This window comes from Mesoplodon bidens, assembly GCF_964165515.1.
Source record: "Mesoplodon bidens genome assembly, chromosome: 7".
NCBI classification, from domain to species: domain Eukaryota; kingdom Metazoa; phylum Chordata; class Mammalia; order Artiodactyla; family Ziphiidae; genus Mesoplodon; species Mesoplodon bidens.
In genome coordinates, this window is record NC_138164.1 from 53,125,438 (window position 1) to 53,150,037 (window position 24,600).

At 49.3% G+C, this 24,600-nt stretch overlaps 1 protein-coding gene across 2 annotated transcripts in view; it reads left to right on the top strand.

Annotated features, from left to right (window-relative positions):
• GALNT18 (polypeptide N-acetylgalactosaminyltransferase 18) overlaps nucleotides 1-24,600 on the top strand; it is a 352,781-nt gene that overhangs the window by 311,535 nt on the left and 16,646 nt on the right. The window contains exons 10-11 of one of the 2 annotated variants that reach the window (XM_081239978.1): nucleotides 18,496-18,660; nucleotides 19,493-22,035. In XM_081239978.1, the coding sequence (XP_081096104.1) occupies nucleotides 18,496-18,660; nucleotides 19,493-19,498 (171 nt within the window). In that variant the 3' untranslated portion in view covers nucleotides 19,499-22,035. Of the gene's footprint in view, nucleotides 1-18,495; nucleotides 18,661-19,492; nucleotides 22,036-24,600 lie in introns of those variants that run through there. The other variant, XM_081239977.1, reaches the window with a different exon arrangement.

Below are 24,600 nucleotides of genomic sequence, written 5' to 3' on the forward strand. Positions count from 1 at the left end.
GTCTGGGTCTGTATTCTTATCTGCAAGCGAGGAAGTTGGACTGGCCATCTCCAGGCCCAGCTCGGCCAGCTCTGACAATCTGCTTACCTCGAATTCTTTTGTTCTGAAATTCAGTTGGCCTGGGAAGCTGTGAGTTTGTGCTGTGCTTGCCAGGAATTCTGGGAGCTGCCTTCCCTTGATGCTTTGTAAATCAGCTTCTCGATGTGGAGCTGCAGCAAGCAGACTTGGGTCCCCCTCCCCGTTCCCCACAGAACCCTCGTATAAGTGGGCTATATATGGAACAACCCCAACTGGGCCCAGTTGCCCTCTCCTACTAGGCCTGCAGCTGAGGTGCACAGCCCAGAGGTAAGGAGGCTTGAGACCAGCCTCAAATCACACACATTTCCCAGAACAGAGAGGTGTAGGTACTCTGCCGTGGCAGGAGTTTGTTGAGTATGGCCTTCCCAGTGAGTTGGGAGAGCTGAGGAGAACTGGGTCATCCTGGAGATAGGCCATGTATCCTTGGCGGGAGTTCATCCATCCACCAGGGGTGGACATGGGTACAGGGGTAAGCGATGGGTGAGGAGGCAGGGCCTCTGGCTCTCAAGGCTTCCCAAAGGCATCCACTAGCCCTTAAGAATCTCATTGGCTCATGGAAGAGATGAGAAAAGGAGGAGCTCAGGGATATCACCTTAGTACAAGGTCAGGGTACATCTCAGAAGGGGACTGTGGACAGATACAGGCCTCAGGGATACTCTGAATCTCCCAGACTTGGTCCAAATTAAGTGCTCAATATGCATTTCCAGGAACATTTTCCCCTCCTACTAACAACTCTCAGCAAATCTCTTGGTACCGTGGCCACAGAGGTCAAGGAGAACCCAGGGAAGTTCACAGATGGGACTGCCACGTCCAGTTATGCAGGTTGTGCACTGTGCAACTCCAGAGGAGGGATGTGACACCTCACATTGTTGTCTGGGGAACAGAGACCTGCCCGAGGTGACAGTCTTTCTGGGCCCTGTTATGAAACCTCACATGTTCCTCCCCGAGCATCACACTTGATAGGAAGCGTAAAAATGTTGAAAGGCAAATGATGAGGTATAGAGTGGTCAAGAACCAGGCGACCTGGGTTCAAATCCCAGCCCTACCACTTACTCACCCGGTTCCCTGGATAGGTGTCGTAACTTCTTTGTGTCAATTTCATAACCTGTAAAGTAGAGATTATAGTAGTATCTACATTTTAGGGTTGTTATAAGAATTAAATAAATTGATGCACGTAAAACACTTAGACAACAAACCTGGTACACAGTCATTGCTTACTAAATATTGGATAATTATTACCAGATTGGTAAAGAGATTCAACACCATGTCCTTACGAATGGGAATTGTTTAGCCTAGAGAGGAGCAGATTTAAGAGAGACATGAAACTTCCAAAATTATAAGGACACAGATTTTTTGACTGAGTGTAAAGGAAACTTTTCCCAGTCATTGGCTCAGGCAGTGGTGACCTCTCCATCATCAGAGGTGTCCAAGCCATGTTTGGCGGGCTCCAGGGGCATTGTGAAGTGTTCCTATGTCATGTGGATGCTTAAGCTGAGAAATCCCTAAGGGCACTCCCACCCTGAAGTTCTATGACTTTTTTATTCATTACCTTTTTAAATTTTTCTTTAACGAATGAGAGTCCATAATTTGCCAGATACTGCTCTTGGCCTTGTGAGACAGTGATGAGCCATGTGGAAGTCACTGCCCTCACGAAGTTGCCATTTTAGTGCTGGAGACAGACTTTTCTATATTATTTCATCCTCAGTCTTCAACCCAGCTAGGGCTTGAACTTTTTTCTTTCTTGGGAATTATGCATATGGCCACAGTTGAGCTGCATGCCTTGGATTTCAGCCAGGCAAGAATGGTGAAGGAGGAAGAGGATAAGAAGGCAGGACTGCGACCTGGCCAAGTTCATCCTGCCGACTTTGAGGATGAACTTCCCTTCGTTGTTTCCTTCTTCCAAATTTCTAAGGTTTTTTCATTTGGGGTTTTAAAACCAGAGAGAACTTGTATCAGCCAGGTAATAATCAATCCCCAAACCTCACTGGCATTAACCAAACAAGTTAATTTTGTCAATTCAAAAAAGTAAAACATTTTACATTAAACAAATTAAAATGATAAAAACGTATTCAACTCATTAATAAGGGAAACAGTAGCAGGTACTGAGAGTATTTGAGGAACTCAGTATCTGTAAGCATTTTCTAAAAAAGAGTGTTAGAATAAGATTCTAGATTAGATACATAAGTAATTAATGTTCTACAGGGAAATAAAATCATAGACTTTAATGTGATCTTTTCTACCCAGACAGGATTCTAGAAGTTAACGTTTAACTTCATAGTGTCTGGGTACTAATCAAAAGGTAAATAACAAAGTCAAACACAGGTATATTCTCCTGGAAAATTACATACTCTTGGGTGGGCTTGTTAGATGATGCTCCAGTTATGATATTGAAAGGATAGGTAACCTCCCGTCTTTTTTTGCCTTATTTCCAGGTTTTAGGTAGTTCTCTTTGTCTTTTCACAAAGTTGGCTAAAGGTGGGGTGCCTCTCCAGGCCCTTAGTGACTTGGGTACCCTTGTGGATTCACAGTCGAAGCACATGGTCTTTCCCCCCAATTATTTCCTAAAGCAGCCGTAACAAAGGAGTGCAGCCCGGGTAGCTTAGAGAACAGAAATTTATCATCTCACAGTTCTGAAGGCTAGAAGTCCAAGACCAAGATGCTGGCAGGGCCATGCTCTCTCTGAAGGCGCTAGGAAAGGATCAGTCCCAGGCCTCTCCCCTTAGCTTCTGGTAGTTCCTTGGCTTGGGGCAGCATAACTCCATCATCACATGGTGTTCTCCCTGTGTGCTTGTCTGTGTCCAAATTCCCCCTTTTTATGAGGATGCCAGTCATATTGGATTAGGGGCCACCACTCCAGAATGACCTCATTCTAACTTAAATAATTACATCTGCAGTGTAATTATTTATTACACTTATTTCCAAATAAGGTCACTTTCTGAGGTACTAGATGTTAGGACTTCAACATACAAATTTTTGAGGTACACAGTTCAACCCCCAACACCCCCAAAGAGGAAAAGTGTGACTAGAAACCTGACTTCTGTGCCTCAGACGAAAAGTGTCTCCCATCAGTTCCTGTCACATTCGATTCACCAGAGCTATCACACGGCCCTGCCTCACTGGAAATTAGGGTTTTCTGGGTGCCCAGGAAGCCTTGTCTCTGCCACACAAACTTAGGTATTTTCTAAATCACTTCCTCCTTTGACAAATAAGAAAACAAGAAAATGGCAACTGGGGATGTGAACTACTTGCCTGGGGTCACAGCACAATCTACTGGCCAAGACAGGTCTAGGAAGGATGCCTGTATTTTGTGTTCCATTTTCTCCTTCAGTGTCATTCATTCATTTATCAAACACATGCTAGGTTGTCTTTCAGGAAGTCCTCATATTTTGGAAAGTTTCATTTCCCTTGAAGAACAAATTTGGTCTAGTGATCGAGTGGCATTGTAGAGCAACTTATAGTGGGGCCCAAAGACATCAGAGACCCAAAGGCAGCTTGGACGAGGAAGAGGGGTGGGGTTCACATCTGTGTTTCAACCCTTTGAGAGATTCTGCTTAAACGTTGTTTAAAAAGTTCACTCGGATAGCATTGTGATATTCCCAGGTCTCAGAGAAGGCCTTGGGTAGGAGAAAGCCTAGGGTAACTAATCAAATTAGTGAGGTGAAGTTGCTGCAAAGCGTGCTACTTGGTTAATGAGTAAACGTAACCATTTTATTTAAGTTAGCAGCAAATTTCAAGCAATCCTCAAAATAACTGAGAATATTAGCCCTAATTAGTGTAACGGCCTGGAAAATTTCTTCTGCTGGGAAAAATGCACCAATGGGGTCTCCCCACAGGCTCTGTTTATTCAATCATCACTCATTCACTCACTTATTCCTTCATTTGCTCATTCAACAAACATGCATTGAGTATTATGTTAGGCCAAGAACTGTGAGAGGCAGAGACAGCTTTACCCAGGTCCCTGACCTGGAAGAGCCCCAATCTAGAGAAGGAGTCGGACACTTAGAAATTACCATTTATACGGTGCAACCTACGGCCCCAAGCCACTTTCTCATTAGGCCCTCAGAGGAGAAACGGGACAAGAAAAGGTCTGGAGACCTCTCCCATTCTTTCTGCCTGAATCTTCTAGACTGTAAAAGACACGGGGAAAAAAGTGCTTTTTCCACAGGAAGGTAAATTTTTGGCTGTAGGAAGAAGGAAGATGAAAGGAACTTAAATTCTTTCTAAAGTTTTTGAAATACTGAAGCTGCCACATTTATGCTTCAGGAAGTGCTTTTTGACTCAAGGTATAAACATTAGAATTGAGTTGAAAGAAGTCTTCCATTTACCCCGGAGATGAATTCCCTGTTAGATCAGGTAATGTGTTTAAATAAGAGAAGTGTGGAATTGTAGATGGAATTTGTTGCCTTTGCTTTTTGGAATTTCTAGAATTTCTTCATTTTTTTCTCACTTGGCTCTCCATGCATATACACACACATGCAGAGAGAGAGAGAGAGAGAAATGAGTGGGAAAACTAGCTTATTTCTCTATCTGCTAATCACTGTCTAGAAACTGCCATTCCCACGTGGGGTCATGATAAAGCCATCACCCCTGGCCTGGTCGGCAATGCTCCCAAGGCCAATGCATGCGGCATTAGAGGCCCTTCATGGACTGTGCTTGCACCCCCAGAACTTTCAAGTAACATCTGAGAGACAGTTGAAAAAGTTTTACTTTGTGGGACGAGAATTTAAATCGCCAGCCACTTCTCTGCGACCTTTGGCAGACTTCTTCACTTCTCTGCGATTTTTACCTATAAATAAATGAGAATGCCAGGCACCAAGTGGTTGTGAGGTTTTGAAAAACTTCCCTGAGTTTGTTTCTTGGCTTCTCATGTGTGGTTTTATTGCCCAGGCATCAGCTGAGGACTGTTAGTGCAGGGCCCTGACTGGATTACCGTCCTGGGGGAGCCTTACCCTGTCCTGAAGCTCTGGCTGGCCACCTCCAGCTCTGCATTATTCGGGAACTAATCCAAATAGGGTTATATGGATCACTGCATTTTCTTAGTACATCCTCTGCATTTAATATTTTATTTTATATTTATTAGAGCTTCCGAATGCTAATTTGATCATATTTTTTTGTAATTCTATAAATTGTTAACTCTTCCACTAAAGTAGAGATGGACTATGGTAAGATACAGAGCAAAATAGTCCCTTGTCTCTGACCCAAGAATCTTGTGTTTTCTACCAGCATCTGTTAGGTTAGCTTGTTAGTAGGGTGAAGTCTCAGATCCTTCACAATTCTTTATTTTAAATTGAAGTGTAGTTGCTGTACAATATTATATGTTACGGGTGTACAATATAGCAATTCACAATTTTTAAAGGTTATACTTCATTTATAGTTATTATAAAATATTGGTTATATTCCCCATGTTGTAAAATATATCCCTGTAGCTTTTTTTTTTTTTTTTTTTTTTTCGGTACACGGGCCTCTCACTGTTGTGGCCTCTCCCGTTGCGGAGCACAGGCTCCGGACGCGCAGGCTCAGCGGCCATGGCTCACGGGCCCAGCCGCTCCACGGTACGTGGGATCTTCCCGGACCGGGGAACGAACCCGCGTCCCCTGAATCAGCAGGCGGACTCTCAACCACTGCGCCACCAGGGAAGCCCATAAATTTATTTTTTTTTAAAAAGAAAGAAAATATCTAAAAAAATAAAGGAAGAAATAGGCTTGGGGATTTGGGAATGGCTGGTGGCACTGAGTGGGGATGTCTGAACTGTGTTTATATCAGGGAAGCTTAAGGATATGCTTGTCTATTTCAAGAAAGTGCCTAAGTAGATGTGTTCAGAATATATCATGGGCCGAAATGGATTCTTATATTTGATTTTCCCGACTAACTCCATTGTCACTACACTGCCTTTGTCCCAGCTGCTTTTCCTGAAATCTATTCATTGCTGCACGTTAGTCCTGCCAGCATTGAGTTTTAGCGGAACCATTGAGGTTAGCACTGTGTTAATATACTGGGAATTTCAGCAGAGCTAGGCTCTCTAAATCAATCACCAAAACAGCTTTTTTTTTTTCTTGCTCAAAAATACACTACAAAATGCAGGAACATGTGTGGGAGTGGAGGTTGACTTGGGTGAAGGACACACATAAAAGGAAAATTTCATAACTTTTTTTTCTGCAGGAAAAAGGTCTTAATTCTTGTAGAACTGGGCTACAGAACACATTTATGTCTCTGCAGTATCTTTAGCTCCTCAGAACATCCTGGGCTACTCAGAAGTCACTCAGTAATGTTTGCCTGGGGCATTATAGGTACTTAACAAATACGTGTTGGATACAGGAATGACTAAATTCATGGAAAATTTAAGCCTTTTAAGTGATGACCATGATATGGACTGATCAGTATTTACCTTCTCAATCCCCCTGGGGGCTTCTAGGGTGTCAAGGTTCGCCCTGGCACCTGTCCCTGGAAAATGAGGACAGTTGATGCCATGGGAGCATTTTATCGCCCATGATGTGGGTGGCAGTCGTGGAAGGTCTAGGAGGACCTGGTAGCCAGAGAGCCTCCATCCAGAGAAGCAGAGGAGGAGGAGGGGAGTGTAGACTTCTCTTCCCAGAGTTTGCTCTGAAGGGAGGGAGAGAAAGGGGCTGCCTGTTAGAAGTGGGTGGAGTTGAGATAAGATAGGTGTGTATTAAGATTTGCTTCTTAAGGAAAGCAATAAGGGAGCATGTTTTGAGATTGATGGAAAGAAGTCTATAAAGAACAAGCTCTGATAGATGGGGAGGGAATGAAGCAACATTCTCAGGGTGGGGACAGGGCAAGATGGGAGAGGATGGGGTCCAAGGCCATTGGGGTGGGCCCTGGGGTTGGAGAGGAACTTCTGCCTCTGAGGCTCAAGGGCAGGATGGAGGGAGGTTCAGGAGGAACACGTCTGCAGCTGTCTTGCAAGTAAAGCAGGGGGATCTGGATGCATTAGAGAGTAGAGGAGATTCAGGAACCCTGCTCAGGGGAAGTGGTTCAGAGGCTGAGCAGGCACTCGAAGAAGGTGTACCGGGCTTCCCTGGTGACGCAGTGGTTGAGAGTCTGCCTGCCGATGTAGGGGACACGGGTTCATGCCCCGGTCCGGGAAGATCCCACATGCCACGGAGCAGCTAGGCCCGTGAGCCATGGCCGCTGAGCCTGTGCTCCGCAATGGGAGAGGCCACAACAGTGAGAGGCCCGCATACCGCAAAAAAACAAAACAAACAAACAAAAAAACACATGGCCAGGTCTGACACTAATGATGCAGGGATGTGTCAGAGCTCAGTCTGGAGGGAAGCACAGGAGCGGCCTCACCGGACGGGGCAGTGAATCAATCTGTTAGAGGCGTTAAGGAGTGTGCATTGACTGTCACAGGCAGATGCAGAGTTGGCAGACGTTGTATTTTGAAAAGAGGAATGTCAGGGCACATTCTCCTAGGTGCACGTGATGCGCTCCATCTTAGCCGTTTGTCAGTGAGTAGATGGAGGTGGTGGTAGATGAGCAGACACAGCTATAAAGAGTTTTGAGCAGCACCTTCCAAAATAGGGACATACGTGGGACCAGCAGGCAAATAGCAGGTGTGTGAGCTTTCTTGAAGATGGAGAATGTACCGATGAACAAGAGAACTGTACTTGTACTTGGACAACTGGACTTGATGGGAAGGAGTAACAACCGTCAACAACAACAGCTAAAATAAATACAGGTAGTTGAAGCTAAAAACAAAGGGCTGGTGCTATTAGAGCAACCCTGGGGTGATTCATTTATAGACTCGAAGGGAGGGTTGCCTGGGGCAAGGCAGGAACAGGGCGGCTCTCAGCAGTACAAGTTCACTGATCTTCTCTAGAGAGTCGCCCTAAATGTGTCTTAGCTATAGTACTGCCTCATCTCTGTGTCTCTCCGTTTCATGTTTTAAATTCCTGGGAGGAGGGAGCCTTCTCGGCCCCTTAACAGCCCTATTCTCGCCAATGGGCAGGTGGTAGAGTCACAGAATACAGACTAGTGGGTGCCCAGCCCTATTCTCAGAGGAGATGGGTCACTGTTAGGCACTGCAGGCTCAGTCCCGCCTCTTCACAGCTGCCAGCCCCAGTCCCTGGCTTTGCCCCCTCCCGCCTTGTCCTGACAGCAGCACACATCCCATGCGCATCCTTCCCCTCCGTGACAAGCCCAGGTGTGCAGCCTCCGGGGCCTGACCCACCACACTGGCCATAGCTATCGATGGGGCCTCCTCTGTGCTCCGGCCCTCGGCAGCCTGTTTCTGCCTGAAGTGGCCTTCGTCTGCAGCCTCCATCCGTGTCAGAGGGCTCTGCTAGAGAGAGCTCCCCAGGCAGGCATCTGTGTCAGGTGTGGGGTGCAGGTTGAGAGCAGGGGGAATGAGGGAGGAATGGCAGCAGCAGAACCTGGACGCGAGGCTAAGGTCCAGGCCGGGGCGGGTGGCAAGCACTGCTCCCTCAAGACAGACACCAGAGGCTGCAGAAAAGGAGGGGCTCAGCCAGCAACCCCAGTCCAGGGCACCTGTTCATTGTCTTATCCTGGACCAATGCTGATCTTACTTCCCCATAACTTGAGCTCCCTCTGCAGCTCTCAGCTTCTCCACTTATACCCACATGATTAATAATGTTCAGATACTCAGCCCACTCCCAGGGACTTACTAGGGCGTGTGAACCTCCAGGCTCACTAGCTTCTCACCCCCTGAAGAAAGCATACCAGCATGCAAATGAGTGAGATATTTCCTTATCTTGTAAAAAAAAAAAAAAAAGTCAGACATTCACAAACTTCAGTACTTTATTATTAAAACAAATGGCTTGCTTTTAATAAGAAAGAATAAACCTTATACACACATGATATCTACATTCACCCTGTGCCTCAGGACCACTGGGCTGTAGGACTCCCTGATCCTTTTGCCTCATCCCCTTTGGTAACCTGGAAAGGTCTCCTGTATCTTTTGTATTAGCCAAGACTCTTGGTTGCAAGTGACAGAAACGCAACTCAATCCAACTTAAATGCAAAAGAAATTTTATCATCTCATGTAACTGACAAATTCATGTCTGTTCTGGCTTCAGGCAGGGCTGAATCCAGGGGCTTCAATGACGCTTTCGTTTCTCTCTCTCTCACCACCATTTGACTCTGGTTCCTTTTATGTGTAAACTTTGTCTCTCCTATACTAACAGGGGAAGGGGCTTCTGTGATTTACCTCAGGAAAAAAGGCAGCAGGTAACTCTGGACTTAGAGCCGTCCAGCTTGACCCTACAAACAGGAAATCCAGGGGGAACTTTTATTGGCCCAGACTGGGCCATATGCCTGTCCTGAAACCAACCCTGGGCCAAGGCAATGGGTTACTCTGATTGGCCAGCCTGGGGATCAGGCCTACCCCCCTGACCAGGGTGAGGCAAGGTGCTGTTATAAGAAAGCAAATAAAACTCTCAGCATCAAGAATCCTGCAGCCATCTTTTCTAGTTCATCTCTGGTTTCTCACTGGTTTCCATGCAGAAGCCCAGGGTGACCCCTGTCACCTGGCTCTCTCCTGAAGCCGAGGGGCTCACAAGGACACACTGGGCCCAGGAGATACGAGCAAACACAGGAAGAGCAGGGAGCGCAAGGTGGGGGATTAGGATTGCCGATGGGGCTGGCTGGGCTGCACACAGCCCCGTAGGTAGTGGTACAGAGGTGACACCTGTGCTGCAGGCACAAAGTCTGGAATGAAACAGGAAAACACACAGACAGCTGGGAATCGAAGGCAGACTTTCTGAGCCTGGCAGCAGTGCCTACGCTGCTTCTTCCACTGCCTGGTTCAGGTGCACAGTGGGAGGACCTAGCTTAGCCTTTTCTATTCGGTCTTATGTTCAGAGACCACACCTCAGTCCAGCTGCCCTGCAGGCTCACAACTGAACTCTTCCAGGCAGGCCTGCCGAGCGGCCTGAGTCACCTCTAATCCCAGCTCACTTCCAAGCCCCTTGAATGCTGAATGTCTCAGAAGACTCTGAGAATCCCTCAGACGTGCTAGCAAGTGGAGGGCCCATTAATCTGAAGTCACAGCTCCCCACAGCCTGCAGGGTGCTGTCCAAACTCTGCAGCCCCCAAGCTGCTTCCCCAGCCTCACCTCGCCACCCCACATCGGCACTCTCTTTTCCCAAATAGCAATGCAGTGCTGAGCCTCTGTGACTTTGCTTATCCTGTTCCCTCTGCCAGAGGTCCCTTGTCCTGGTCAGTTATCTGGACAAACTGCTGTCTTCCTAAGCTGTTCTCAAAACTCATCACCCACAGACCAGCTCCGGGTAGCGTTCATCACTCCAGCTCTGGCCCCCAGCACTTTGCCTGCTCCCGGACTGTGCTAAGCCTGGCCAGGAGGCTATTCTCTCTGCCCTGTTCAGCATGGCTGTCTCCCTTCCAGGCTGAGAGCTCCCAAGGGAGGCCCTGCCTGGCCCCTCTCTGCTCCCCAGTGCCCGCTCAGGCCCACACCCTAGACGGCACCAAGGAGTGTTTGCTGAATTAAACTGAGTGGACTGCTGTCTAGGGGCTGAGTGCCAGTTACAAACCTGGGGGTTTTGTGTGCTTAGCCTCACCTGTTGCCCCTCCCCAGGGAAATGGGCTCACAAGGGGAGGGGGTTTCTGAGCTAAGGACCTTGCTCTCCACAGTTACGAATGTTTACAAATGTTTCCATTGCCTATAGGCACCTGGTCCTATGGTTAGTGAATGTAAGATCATTTTGGAAATGACTCGCCTTCGTCCCTGATTTAGCATCAGTGCCCTGCAGCCCTCAGCACGGTAACCTCTGTGTCGAGGGGTTAATGACCAGTAACCAAACCCTTAAATCAGCCCGCCCTGTCTGCAGCGGGGCCAGAAGCTCGTACTTGGTAGAGAGGACAAAGACCATTTCTAGCGCACATTGCGGATGTCACAGTCACCACGCAAAATTGAACTTTAAGAAAGCAAGGCCCTGCTCCTTCTCTCCCCCGCCCCGCCGTGCCCACACCCTGCCTGCTGTTTCCGTGAATCCTTACCCACAGGCCTACTGGCCAGGCAGAATCCGGGAGAGGAGACCAGAGATGAGGGGCATTGAGGCAGGGAAGCTGGACCAGCTGCATCCCATACACACACACTGGGTCTCTTCTCGCCCTCCATCCCAGCCTGCCTGTTCCTGCCCTGCAGTGCCTGTGGCCAGACTAGAGCCTTGATGAGCATTTTAACCCTCACAACTACATTCTACAGGTCAGGAAACTGAGTGGCTCCCAGCTAGGCAGTGAGGGTGGAGACTTGACTTGGAAGCCCACCAGACCACCCTTTTCCTAGACCAGCAGTTCTCAAATGTTCACATATATCAGACTTAATTGGAGGACTTGTGAAAACACAGATTCCTGAATCCTACTCTCAGAGTTTCTGTTCCAGCAGGTTTGAGACTGGGCTCCAAAATGTACTTTGCTAACAAGTTCCCAGATGATGCTGGGACCACACTTTGAAACTGTTGTCCTAAACAGTGGTGCATCCCAACCTCTCGCCACCCTCCTCAGAGTTTTACAAACAATGCCCTGAAGATAGGTCCCGCTTACCCCCCACAATGAGAAGGAGGCTTGGAATCCAGGTTCTGTCCCTACGTTTCCTCCCTAGGCTGCCAGAGTCCCCTCGATACACCTACTCTTCCACCGTGGCTGCACACTGGAATCACCTGGCCTAAAACCCCAAGCCTAGGCCCTACCCCTAAGACTGTGATTTATAGTTTTTAAAGCTCCCCAGGTGATTCTGATATGCAGCCAAGGTGGCAAGCACCGCCTGAGTTTGATCGCATTTAGGGCTGTGTCCTTTTCACGCCTCTATCCACCCCCATTTCATTTGCTCACAGGTCTTTCTCCTCTCCCAGTGCACACCCCCTCCTCCAGGAAGCCCACCCTTCAGGCCACAGGTTGGTTCTCCTTTCAATGATCTTTGCCAACCCCCTCCCATTCTGATACTTTGTAATCACCCTATTATGTGTAATTTTCAACCCCTAGACTGTCACTCCCCTGGTGTGACCCCCAAACCCACAGAGAGCTGGGCTCTTAATTCTTGGTTGGGCTACAACCATCCTCCAGGGTACAGATCCCCTCTAAGTTTCCAAAGAAATGACTGCAAGGACCCCACTTCGCCCTGGGTCACTTTTCCCGTGAAAGCGCCCTGAGAATAGAGTTGTTTTCTCCCTGTTCCTGAACCTCTTGTAAAGAGTGTCCCCCTATGGCTCTCCCCCTCCCACCCCCTCACCACTCACCAGGCTAAGGAAGGTTTTAGCCAAATACCACCACTGCCGCCCCATCTCCTGACGAGAGAGTGTCTCTGTCTCCAAGACACCTCATTTTTCAAGGGCACTTAACTCAATAGGCCGGCAGTGTTGCCAAGGAAACATGGCTTAATGCAAGAAATAAAGCCGCTCAAAATCCACATGCCGTTGTTTGGAAGAGAGCCGGTACTTCTGCTGTACCTTGAAAATGTATTATTAAGTAATCTAACCAACCCCATTTAGCTCCACGTTCCTGATTTGCTGGGAGGCCCTCTCCCCTTGCCCATCCTATGATTCCCTGGGGAGGACTCCAGAATTTCCATAGCAGCTAAGGTATGGTGAAGTAGGTAGGCGAGTCTGGACAGAAGAGAAGACTGAATGATTGGAACATATGTAAATTGGCCATATTAAAGAATGCAAAGGACTAGGGGCCTGGAGGCGGTTGGAGAAAGGAAGTTAAAGCTATTCACCAAATGTTCACAAATTCCAGTTGGTGGCGTTTAAGCTGATGAAGATTTACTAGGCATTAGTGTCCTCCTCCCGAGTGAAGCCCTCATGGTTGACAGCAGTGGTTTTCAAACTTTTTTGTGAATTCTTCATAACATTTTGTTGAAGTCAAATGTTATGTGAAAGCCAAATAAAAGAAAGAAAGCCCAGGTTGGGCTGGGAGAGGGGCCCTAGAACCCCACCCACCAGGCTGGCCTCCCACACCTGACTCAGGAGCCCATGAGACCCCTTCTTGGAGTCCGCGAGACTCAGGGTGAACAATCTGGTGGAAATGACCTGGCAGTTCCCTTGCTGGTTCCGAGGGATGAGGCCCTTGGGGAGCCTCACTCCTGTGCCTGAGCCGAGGGTTGGGACTCGGGGAGGTGGTGCCACAGCTCCAGCCCAGGCTGAGGGGAGGCCCATCTGGGCTGCTCCACCCGGGGAGTGGGATGAAGGCCCTGAACTGCCAAGATCTCAGCCTTCCCTGGAAACTCCCCCTAGTCAGGGAGGGGAGAGAGCAGCCATCTGCCTGTGCACCTGGCAAGGTCTTCAAAACTTTCTTAGCCACGGTTTCCTCATCCTTACAGCTGAAGGTGACCGCAGGTGTAGAAGGTACCTGGGCTTACAGGTGTACAAAACTATGTTGGTTTTCTTCCCACCCATTTCTTCCTGAGGTGTTTCTCCCCCCAGCAGCCGTTTCTGGCAGGGAGGTAATATTTCATACAGTGAGGGCTGGAGCCTATAGAAGGCTGTACTCGGTCTCTGACAGAGGCAGGTCCTGCTTCCAAGCCTGCCAGGTAGAGAAGGGATGCTGAGCACACCTGGCAGGGTGCCCACCCACATCCTAGAGGGTGGGGGCCCTCGCTTGTCTGGGAAATGAGGTAACAGAGCAAGCCGAACCTGCAGCCCTGGGGGTCTTTGCCTGGCCTTCGTTCTGTGGCCCTTAAGGCAGGAGTGTGCACCCAGGGGCACTCCAGGCTCCCTGGCTGGCTGTCCAGCTCAGCTATTAGTCCTTACTCCTGACCCCGGCCTGAGGGAGAGGAAAATGCCCCTTGCGTGAGACCCGAGATACCCATGTGTTTGTCCTTTTCCCTTGTTGGTGATTTTTCTCTTTCAAGCATCAGATTGGGTTTGTAGCCCTGCTGAGCTGTATGGGCTGAGTTGTGAGCTGAAGCACTCATCTGCAGCTGAGGAGGAGCTGAGGGGTCAGGGATGTCATTTCTCTGCCCCGGGAGGCTGGGGGGTTTGTAAAACATCCACATACAGGATGACCACTCGCCCTCCAACTCTGTAATGTGAGCTACAGGAGGGCTATCGCCGTCTCAGCACTTCGTAGCATCTTGTATTATAGGCCTTTTAGTCAAGGATCCTCCAGCCCTCAGCTGCTGCCTTAGTCCAGGCCCCCTCCTGGCTCGAAGGGATCACAGTGGAAGCTTCCAAGCCAGCCTGTCCCCCTCCAACCTGGCTGCTGGAGCTGGAGTGACCGGAGGGTGGAAGGCAAGTGAGGTGAGAGGTTACAGGTGCAGCTCTGGTGTCAAACTGCCTCAGTTTAAATCTCAACCACTGTTCTCCAACTGTGTGACTTTGGACAAGTTCGTAAAGTCTCCATGCCTCAGTTTCCTCATCCACAAGATGGGGATGATGGTAACAGCTGCCTCATAGTGTTACTAGGATTCCCTGGAGTAAAGCGTGGCAGCTCTCTTGACATCTGGGGCTGGATAATTCTTTGCTGTGGAGGCTGTCTGTGCCTTGTAGGATGTGGAGCAGCATCCCTGGCCTCTACCCACTGGATGCCCATAGCAGCCTTTCCCACCCCCGTCATGTCAACCAGAAATGTCTGCAGACATTGCCCCAAATCCTCTGGTTGGCAAAGCCAGCCCCACCCCCCACCCCCGCCATGGTGAACCACAATTCTAAGTCATTTCTTATTAAACCTCCAGCTTCCCTGTTGCTCAGAAAACATAGCTGGGCCTGCTGGGCCTGCAGGCACTAAAAGTGGGGTGTCTTGTACAAAACTGTTTCCCACTTTTGTGTTCAGGCCATTTACTGATTCAGTCCACTGCTGGCTGGGCTTCTGAGGTGTCCAGGTGACAGCTTAAGAGAATCCTCTTTGCTGAATCTCCCTGTGATCTGACCAGCTTCGTGGTTACCCCACTCAAGATGCGCTCTGTTGTTTGGTTTTTAAATAATAAATAACTGTCTGTCCTTATTATGATTTTCCCAGACTCTGGAGCAATAAACAGCTCTGATGACAGCTGTACTAGATAGTAAGTAAGTGAACACATGTCTCTCAGAGCATCTCCCTGAAGCATTTCAGAACAGCTAAGTGGATAAAACTGATTTCAGCTATTACCTAGGCAGCCGCTTTGTCTGTGGAGCCCGCCCTGGAGATGAGAGGCAGGCCCTGATGACAGGGATGAAGGAAGGGGTGGCAGTGACTGGCTTCCTGGCTGTTCTTGTCGGGCAGCCCACACTCTGGAGCTTCAGGAGATCCGGGTCCTGGCCTGCGAGGTACCTAAGAGCTACACTGTCCTGAGGAGAGAGCATGGTGCATTCAACCCAAGGACATAAACAGCTGTGCATCTTTGCAAAGAGGCTCAGATGGCAGGGCCATGCTTTTGCACATTGAGGGAAGGCTTTCTGGAGGTGGTGAGTTTTTATATCTATTTTCAAAGTAGCAAGAGTCGGGGTAAGCGAGTGGAGGAAGCAGAGACAGTTCCCATATCAGTGTGATTGGGACCATTATTTCCTGATATGTTAGGTTCCCCAACTTGGCTGTTGGATCATCCAGGACAGGGAACCATGGCTTTCTCACCCTCAGGACCCAACAGCGATTACTTGTTGTTGGATGGGTGGGTGGATGGATGGATGGATGAGATGCCCACCTGCATCTATTTAATTTCCAAAATCCTACCAGTCATCAACTTCTCCCTCAGTGCCAATAAACTGGAAGCCTCAGCAGGTCATCAGCTTTCCTTGATGGTGAACTAAAAACCCAGGTCACACAATGGACAGTCTCAGGATTCTGATGAGAAGCCCACCTCTTACCCAATGTAGGCGATGAATAGGTCCTCCTTGCCTCTGTGTTCTGGTCACATTTCCACATTGAAGCCAGGCATTCTACATGTGGCCTCCACTCAGAACTTTCGTCACTATAATACTTCACCTCTTTTAAGGGAAGAATCAGCCACCTTGGTAGTTTTGATGTCCATTTCCGTGGATTCACCAAACCTGATAACTTGTAAGGTTACCTTGGAGAGCAGATCCTAGCTGTAGTGAGTGTAGTGAGTGTAGTGATTGTCCATTTGTCTTTCCATCCTTTTTCTTCTACTTTGCAAACCTGACTTTATGGAATGTTTCCATGGGCTCCTGTGTTGTCTGACTTCCATCTGGGTTCTGCCAATGGGCCGACCCAGCAGAAGAATGGAGTGAGGAAGGGAGGGTGATGTTGGGGTGTTTATTAGCCACCACTCACCATCACCCCCAAACGTCTCCCTCTCTGAACCCTTCTCAGAAGTATCTCTACGTCACTTTTCTCTTACAGGTTCTGGTATCAGCTCTCTCCTCTCATCCCTTTGGGCCTGGTGGTGGCAACAGCTCCATGTTACTATCCCAAGGACCTATACTATCCCCATGGCTCCCTTACCCTATACCACACTACTGAGAACTGTGCCTTTATCACACCCTCCTTGGATCCCCCTACCTTGAGTGTGCCATTTGTTGCCTATTGGGGCCTTGAGTGATACACTGGCCTGAAGTTCTTCTTATGTCTGAAGGGTGACCCTGCCTGCCTCTCCACCCCTCCCCTGGACTTCTGAGGGTCAGAGAGAATACGCCCCTGAAGGACCACCCTTACTTACCCTCCTCGCTGGCACTGCCCTTCTCACTACACAGTCCATTTTATTCCCTGTACCATGCTTTTAAAGTCCTTGTCAACCACCCTCTTTTACTAAAGCAAAAAATACTTCCTTTTACCATCTGAAATTAATCAAAAATATTTACCAGTGAGAATTTTTGGATAGATCAAGACAGCAAGAGGGCCTACCCTGATTTCTAATCTAAAGCAGAGAAGTGTGGTATCTTGATTTGCCCATGCGGCCTAATTAATCATAGGTGGGGCTGTTCATTTCTTTAGTAATAGAGGACAAGAGCTCACAGACCCTGTGACTGCCCACTCAGAGCCCTTGTTGGGAACCACTGCCTGAGGTTGGGGGAAGTGACTGAAAACTTTGAAGGCCAAGGGTCACATGACTTTCCTCTAGACCAGAGCCAGCCCTGATCTTTGTAAACAAAGTCATTCATTTGTATTGTCTATGGCTGTGTTTGCACTACAACTGCAGAGTTAATTTTCCAGACTGTCTGGCCCTTTGTCAAAAAAAAAAAAAAGGTTAAAACAGCAGCCTGGCTGCTCTCCTTTGAAAGGCCTGGTTGGCCCTTGACTGGCATCTTGGAACTTGGATTGTAGGAAGGTTCCCACCATTCCCACGGGTGGTAAGAGTGGCTCACTGTGCCCACCCTGATTGTACAAATAATATGGTTTATGCTGAACACCTGCCTTCCTTATGGAAGTGTGGGATTTCAGTATATAAAAAGCCTGGGTACTGAGTCTCTAAGAGCTTCCCCGGTAGATAACCCTTCACAAGCATTATCTCAACTCCTTCCTGCTTGTGAAGGGCCATTCTCTGTGACTGCCGGGAGAGGACCCTTGGAAGCTTGTGCCTGGTTTCCTCCAGACTTTGCCCCACGTGCCTTTTCCCTTTGCTGACTTGATTGGTACCCTTTCCTGTAATAACTCATAGCTATGGTGCAACCAAACACTGAGTCTCCTGGGTCCTAGTGAACCATCGAACCTGGGGGTGGTCTGGGGGACCACCCAACACCCTGCAAAACCCCAAATATTTGCCACCTGGCCCTTTAAGAAGAAGTTTGCCAACTCCTGCTCTATACAGTCTTAGGACAGATGGAAATTACCTATTACATATCCACCATGCCACAAGACTCTGAGCTTCCTAAGGTGTGGTCCATGTCCTTTGCTCTTTAACTACCAGCCAAGCACAGCATCTTATACAAAATACTTATGGAGGGAGGAAGTCAGCAAGCCTGCAAATAATGGATTCAGGCAGTGTTTAAAAAAATTAAACTGTGGGTGGTGAAATCAAGTTAAAAGGTTATGGCCGGGCTTCCCTGGTGGCACAGTGGTTGAGAGTCTGCCTGCCGATGCAGGGGACATGGGTTCGTGCCCCGGTCCAGGAGGATCCCACATGCCGCAGAACGGCTGGGCCCGTGAGCCATGGCCACTGAGCCTGCGCGTCCGGAGCCTGTGCTCTGCAACGGGAGAGGCCACAACAGTGAGAGGCCCGTGTACCGCAAAAAAAAAAAAAAAAAAAAAAAAAAAAAAAAAAGGTTATGGCCAATGTTTTTCAATGAAAGAACAGAATAGAAAATTGAGTACGCTGCATATAGTAAGGCTAAGTTTGATTTCTTCAAAATTTTGTTTCAGTTGTACGAGCGGACCAGACACGGTACCGAATCATAATGTAAAAGGGTCTCCTCTTGTCCGTTGCAATGGAAAATCATTTGAAGGCCCCTGAATTGTGGTCTCTTTGCCAGCTGCCTGGGGAGATGTCCTACAAACCCTCCCCATCTCTCTGGTCATTAGCGTTTGACCTCGTTCTCCCCCCGCCCCCAGAACGTGTACTACACGAGCAGTCAGCACATCCAAGTGGGCATCCTGAGCCCCACGGTGGACGACGACGACAACCGGTGCCTGGTGGACGTCAACAGCCGGCCGCGGCTCATCGAATGCAGCTATGCCAAAGCCAAGAGGATGAAGCTCCACTGGCAGTTCTCTCAGGTAGCAGCCCCACCCGGAGGAGCAGCAGCATAGAGAAGTAGGGGAAGGGGCCGGGGCAGGGAGGAATAGGAGGGATGGAGGCGGAGAGGGACTGATTCTCGGGGTTTAGTGGGCACCTACTACGTGCCAGGTGTTTGGTATACGTTAGCTCATTGACTCATTGATACTGGCTCTGAGGGAGGTTATTATTATTGTTGTTGTTGTTGTTGTTTTAGTGGCATTTTATTTAACTTTTAGATATAAGGAAACAGCCTCAGAGGTGGGAGTCCCCTGCCTGAAGTCACACAGTGAGGGGCAGGGCTGGGATTTTGAACTCGGATCTCTGACTTTAAACCTCACATGTCGGGGCTTCCCTGGTGGCGCAGTGGTTGAGAGTCCGCCTGCCGATGCAGGGGACACGGGTTCATGCCCCGGTCTGGGAAGATCCCACATGCCGCAGAGCGGCTAGGCCCGTGAGCCATGGCTGCTGAGCCTGCGCGTCCGGAGCCTGTGCTCTGCAAGGGGAGAGGCCACAACAGTGAGAGGCCCGCCTACCGCAAAAAAAAAAAAAAAAAAAAAAAAAAAAAAAAAAACCTCACATGTCTTCTGACAAGCCCCTTCTCACAAGCGCAGCCCCAGTCTCTCAGGTATAGACAGTGCTGGGTCGTCTCCGGTCTGTGAGCCGCTCTGCCTTCCTCCTCATTCTGTAGGGAATGAGGTTTTCTCAAAGGGCAGTGTCTGGGGGCCCTTTTGTGAAGGGCAGTCCACACACTGGTGACCAGGAAACATTCCTTTATTAAGTTTCCATCAATTCTGAGGACCATATTTATCTTCCTGCTCTGCATTGACCTAGTTATAAAATGATGCCCCGGGATCAAGACGCCAGCTGGAGATGGCCCGCAGTGACCCAGCTTTGAAGAAAACCAGTGCCTTGGCCCAGAGGCCTCCAGCCCCTAAGGAATCTGCTAAATTAGGACCAGTTTCTGCCCACAGATAGGGATGCCCACCTCCCAGGTAGTGCAGGGAAAGCACTCAAAACAGGAAGTGATGGAGCCCGTGGGGTTTTAGGGCATCAGGACTGCTGGGGGCTGCGCATGGTGGATGCTTCTGGGGAAGTCAGGAACAGAATGTCTATATTCATGGGACGAAGAGGCAGAGACCCCGACTCAAGCCTCCTTCCACTCTGAGAGGAGGCTGACAGGCACAGGATGGGGGTGTGCAGTTGGCCTGACCTTGATTCCAATCCTCATGTCCAGTTACTCTCCCCTGTAGTGGTGGGCCAGTGAGGGGAGGTCCCAGCTACGTCAAGTTCTATGGGCACGGGGCACCTTTGACCTGTGGTCTGGGTGTGCAGAACCTGAGGGCTGAGAGAGACCCTCGGTTGGGTCCTAAATGGATGGTGAAGGTCAACCCTGAGAAGCAAGTTCAACACACGTCATAGATTTAGGGGCTAGTTGGAAAGCAGGAGCGAGAGTCCAGACTAGGACTTTGGGACCCCAGGAAAGCAGACGCTGGGAAGCAGCACAGGAAGCCAATGACAGCACATCTGAGGGTGGGTAGAGGATGCATGTGGCAGCTCTGAGTCCAGGCTGGGCCTGCAGAATGCGTGAGGTTCAGTGAAAGAGAATGGTGCCCAGGGACTCCTGCCCTGCCCCTTCCTGTCCATATGACCTTTGACACGTGTTGTAAACTGTAAAGGTCTGTCCCGTAAGAAGAATTAGCTAAGGTTCATACACTGCTTAACACGTGCTGCACTTCCTAGGCGCCTGGCATACACCAGCTCATTTAATCCTCACAACACCTGTGTGTGATTAGATGTGGCCCGTTAGCCCGAGTTCATAGATGAGGAAACTGTGGCACGAAGATGCTAAATAACATACCCACTGCTTATTATTATTATTCCTGAACTACTTCAGATTCTCTTTTTTACTTCTAATCGTGGGAGGATGTTGGACGTGGCCCCTGGAAGAAGGTCAGGGTCAGGGCCGAGGCTTAGAATATGGAGCACTTCCTCCTACCACCTCCCTCTCTCTTGGTGGAGCCCAGATGCCCCAGCTGTGACCTGTTCTGACCGTGCCCAGCAGAAGCCTTTGTCACTTTCCCCAGCCAGGCTTCTGGCCCAGAGTGACACAGGATAGGGCTACATTTCCCCTCTGCCCTCCTTTAAATTACAAGGCAGAGGGAGCCCTGGAGGTGTGTGGTCAGGGACGAAGGCTGGCCATGGGCTGGGTGGTAAAGTGGCTGCTGTCTCCTGGCTCGGATTAGATGCAAAACAGGCTCACAGGCTGAAGGCAACAGAGAGGAATGGGTACATCAGTCCGAGGAGGTGAGTGGGCTGACTTGGCTGGGTGAGACGGGGACCGTACCATCTGGAGGGGCTCACATCAGGCTGCTCTCTGCTGCCTTCAGCCCCACCTCCTGCTGCCCTGAGTTCAGCTTCCTCCTGGGAGCTGAATGACACCGTGCAGAAAGATGGGGGTGGCAGGTTGGGGCAGGGCTGGTGGCTTTCCAGAACAGAGAATACATAGCTTGGCCCTTGAAGAAGGCATAGGAGTTTGCTCCATATAGAAGTAGTGAGGGGCATTCCAGGGAGAGGCAACGGCACGGGCACGAGCTGCGGACATCAAACCCAGGCCACGTGCAGGGAGCTGTGGAGGGTCGGGTGTGGCTGGATCCTCGTGGACCCCATGGGGCGTAGCCAGAGATGCGCCTGCAGGGGCAGCTGGACCTGGACCTGGTCCTGTGGGAGGTGAGGCTGTGTGCGGGGGACTGGTGCGTTTAGGCCTGGGTTTTGGCAGCCCCCAGTGGCCGGGATTGTGGAGCTGAATGGGGAAGAGAGATTCTAGAAGCGGGGAGGGACAGGTGGAAGAGTTACGGGGAGGCTCAGATGCAGTTTGAAAGTTTAGCTATTTCCTCCTCCTTCTCCTCCATGACCCTGGGGTCTTCAGGACCCTGCCTGGCCTCCAAGATCTCCTCTCATGGCAGGGTCTGAGGCTGCCCCTCACCAGGGGAAGAGAGCTCGGTCTGTCTGTGGGGTCTCAGCCTCTCCATGCCCAGCTTCATGCAGTTTGAATCCAAACCGGGCTGCTTTGACGTCCCAGCCCCGCATATAGGCACATCTGACTCCTTTCCAGCCCTCACAGACAGATGGCCTTCCCACACATGCCCAGATCCAGAGGCCTTGGTGCCCCCAACTGGCTCTCATCTCATCTGCCCATTCCCAACTGGGGCAGAGAAATCCAAATCCAGCTCCTTCCTTCACTCATCTCTGTGCATGGCCTTGAACAGGCAGCCGGACAGATTCCTGCTTGAAGGGACACAGTGACCAACCAAGCAGGCCACATTGGCATGTGCAGCCCTGAGGTCTGGGCAGTTTTCAGCTACTTATACATACATCTAATTGGGAGCTGTTTGGAAATAATATTTTTAAATCCCTAATTTGCAAGCCCAGAGCTGCCGCTCTCACTTGATATTTAAAAATTAATGTATGTGGAGCTTCCCTGGTGGCGCAGTGGTTGAGAGTCCGCCTGCCGATGCAGGGGACGCGGGTTCGTGCCTCGGTCCAGGAGGATCCCACATGCCGTGGAGCGGCTGGGCCCGTGAGCCATGGCCGCTGAGCCTGCACGTCCGGAGGCTGTGCTCCGCAGCGGGAGAGGCCACAGCAGTGAGAGGCCCGCATAACGCAAAAAAAAAAAAAAAATTAATGTATGTGAAATTTTTGTTTAATGCAAAATGACCAGTATTTATCAAGCATCCTGGAATCTGTCCCCAAGCCCTCACTGTTGAGGAGCTACTGTTGATGAGGCCAGAGGAAGCTGGGAGCCTCTTAAATGATTAAAGTCATTGCTTGGGCTAATTTTCTTGCAACAGGTTTAATCTTTGCAAATTACAGGGGGATCCTACCAACTAAAATGTTCTAGTGGAGAAGTTGGGCTGAAAGATTTTATTGGTGCATTTCAAATCTCCTTTTCACTTTCACATTTTGCATTATTTACTCTCCTGAGGGCTACATTTAAACTCCAGACATTCAGGCTGAATTAATTTAAAAATAATCTAGTGTGATTCTCCCAGGTTCTGCTACAAAGAAGATAGACATTTGCATATCTTGGTGTTCCATCTCATAGCCTGATTTTCTGTTTAACAAATAAAATGCCTGCAAGCTCTTCTGAATTTTCCATGCTTCAGGATGAATCAGGACAGCGTCAGATACTGACACTGAGAAACCACATTTGATGAAAACATCTCTCAGCAACGCTGATGTACAGGGCTCTGATGAGCAATTTTCCAATGATGAACATTCTTTCCTTCCGTCATTCATCAAGCATTTATTGAGCATGGTGGTTGGGCAGGAGGGATGCAGATATGAATCAGACACGGCCTCTGCCCTGGAGGAGCTCATGGGTGTATAAACACATAGCAAAACTGGATGAGCGGAAATGAGGCGGGTACGGTACTCCAGTAGCCCAGGGTGATGAGCTCTGTCTGCACAACTCAGGGATGGCTTCACATTCAAGGCATGTTTGATCTGGATCTTGAAAATTGTAGGATAGTCCCCAGGAGTAGAAAGGGAGAACATCCTATGTTAGAGGCTCAGCATGGGCAAAGGCAAGAAAAAGCAGAGCATATTCAGTGTTGGTGTGGATGGAATTTTCAATGGGACGTGAGAGAGATCAGACGTTAAGTGTCAGTTTGGGGCAGATAATGGTCACTGAAAATCATGCTGAGAAGTTCGGACTTCACCTTAAAAGCAAAGGGAGGGACTAGGGGAGGGTTCTTAAACTGTAGATTACCAGCAGACTGCAAGGTGGATTGGAAGACAGAGAAGAAAGTAGTGGGCTGTTCCATCATCCCTGTGAGAAAAGGGGTAGACTTGGTTGCCATGGAGGCGTGGGGCCAGGCAGCTGTTGGGGAGGACTTGGAGAGACAGTTCAGCAGTCTATTGGAAGTAGTGATGGATTAAATGGAGGTAGTTGTGAGGGGAGATTATGAATCCAGGGCCACCCCAGGCTCTGGGTTTGAAGAAGTCAGTGGATACCTGTCTCTAAACAGCCAACATTTCCCACATCAACACATGATGAGACTTCATTAACATTAGAAGTGGTAGTTGTGACTCCTCCCAGATTAGAGAATTTCCTAAACTGACTATGTACTGGGATTATAAATTCATATGTGTTAAGTGGAAAACTTTAATCTTCCCAGAGTACCCCACCTACTGAGATCTGGGGGATTCTGGGATTAGGTGATGCAGTGTTAGTGAAAGAGGCATCTAGTCAGTGACCCCTGGACCAGAAGGAGAGGGAAGCAGCAGATATTAGGTCACTACACAGGAGAACTTTGTGGCAAGACACCTTTCATGTGAAGCAACGGACTACCTCTCAGGGGTAATGAGATGCCCACCCTCCCCACCATCCCCCCATCACCATTACTTTGAATGGTTAAGCAAATGCCGAGTCCTCTCTTCAAGATGTTATTGAAGGGACTTATGCCCTAGGAAGGCTGTTATGATGTGTGTTCTTTAAGGTCCAACTTCCTTAAAATCTATTTGTGCGCATGGTTGAAGCCAGAAAGACCTCAGGAGTGCCTGATCTCTGCCCTCAAATATCTGAAAGGCTTCTCTAGGCAAAAGAGAGCAGGATTGTCCTATGTAGCTCTGAGGGAGGACCAGCTGGAGGGAGATTCAAGGACAATTTACAGAGCAGCTTTCTCATAGTCAGAGATGCCCAGGCATGAGATTGGCTGTTCAAGGAAGAGGTGGGCTCAGACGACCACTCAGCAGGCCATCAAACGTGCTACAGCTCTAAGTGGAGTTAGACCGGATGGTTTTAAGGGCTTACCAGCCCTGAAATTCTGAAATTCTAAGCTCCTGAAGTTAGCAGGCCCTGAAAAGGGCTTATTCTACCTAGAAGCCCAGACTGGGCCTGCCTTACTAAAAAACACCATGAACTTGAAAATGAGCTGCAC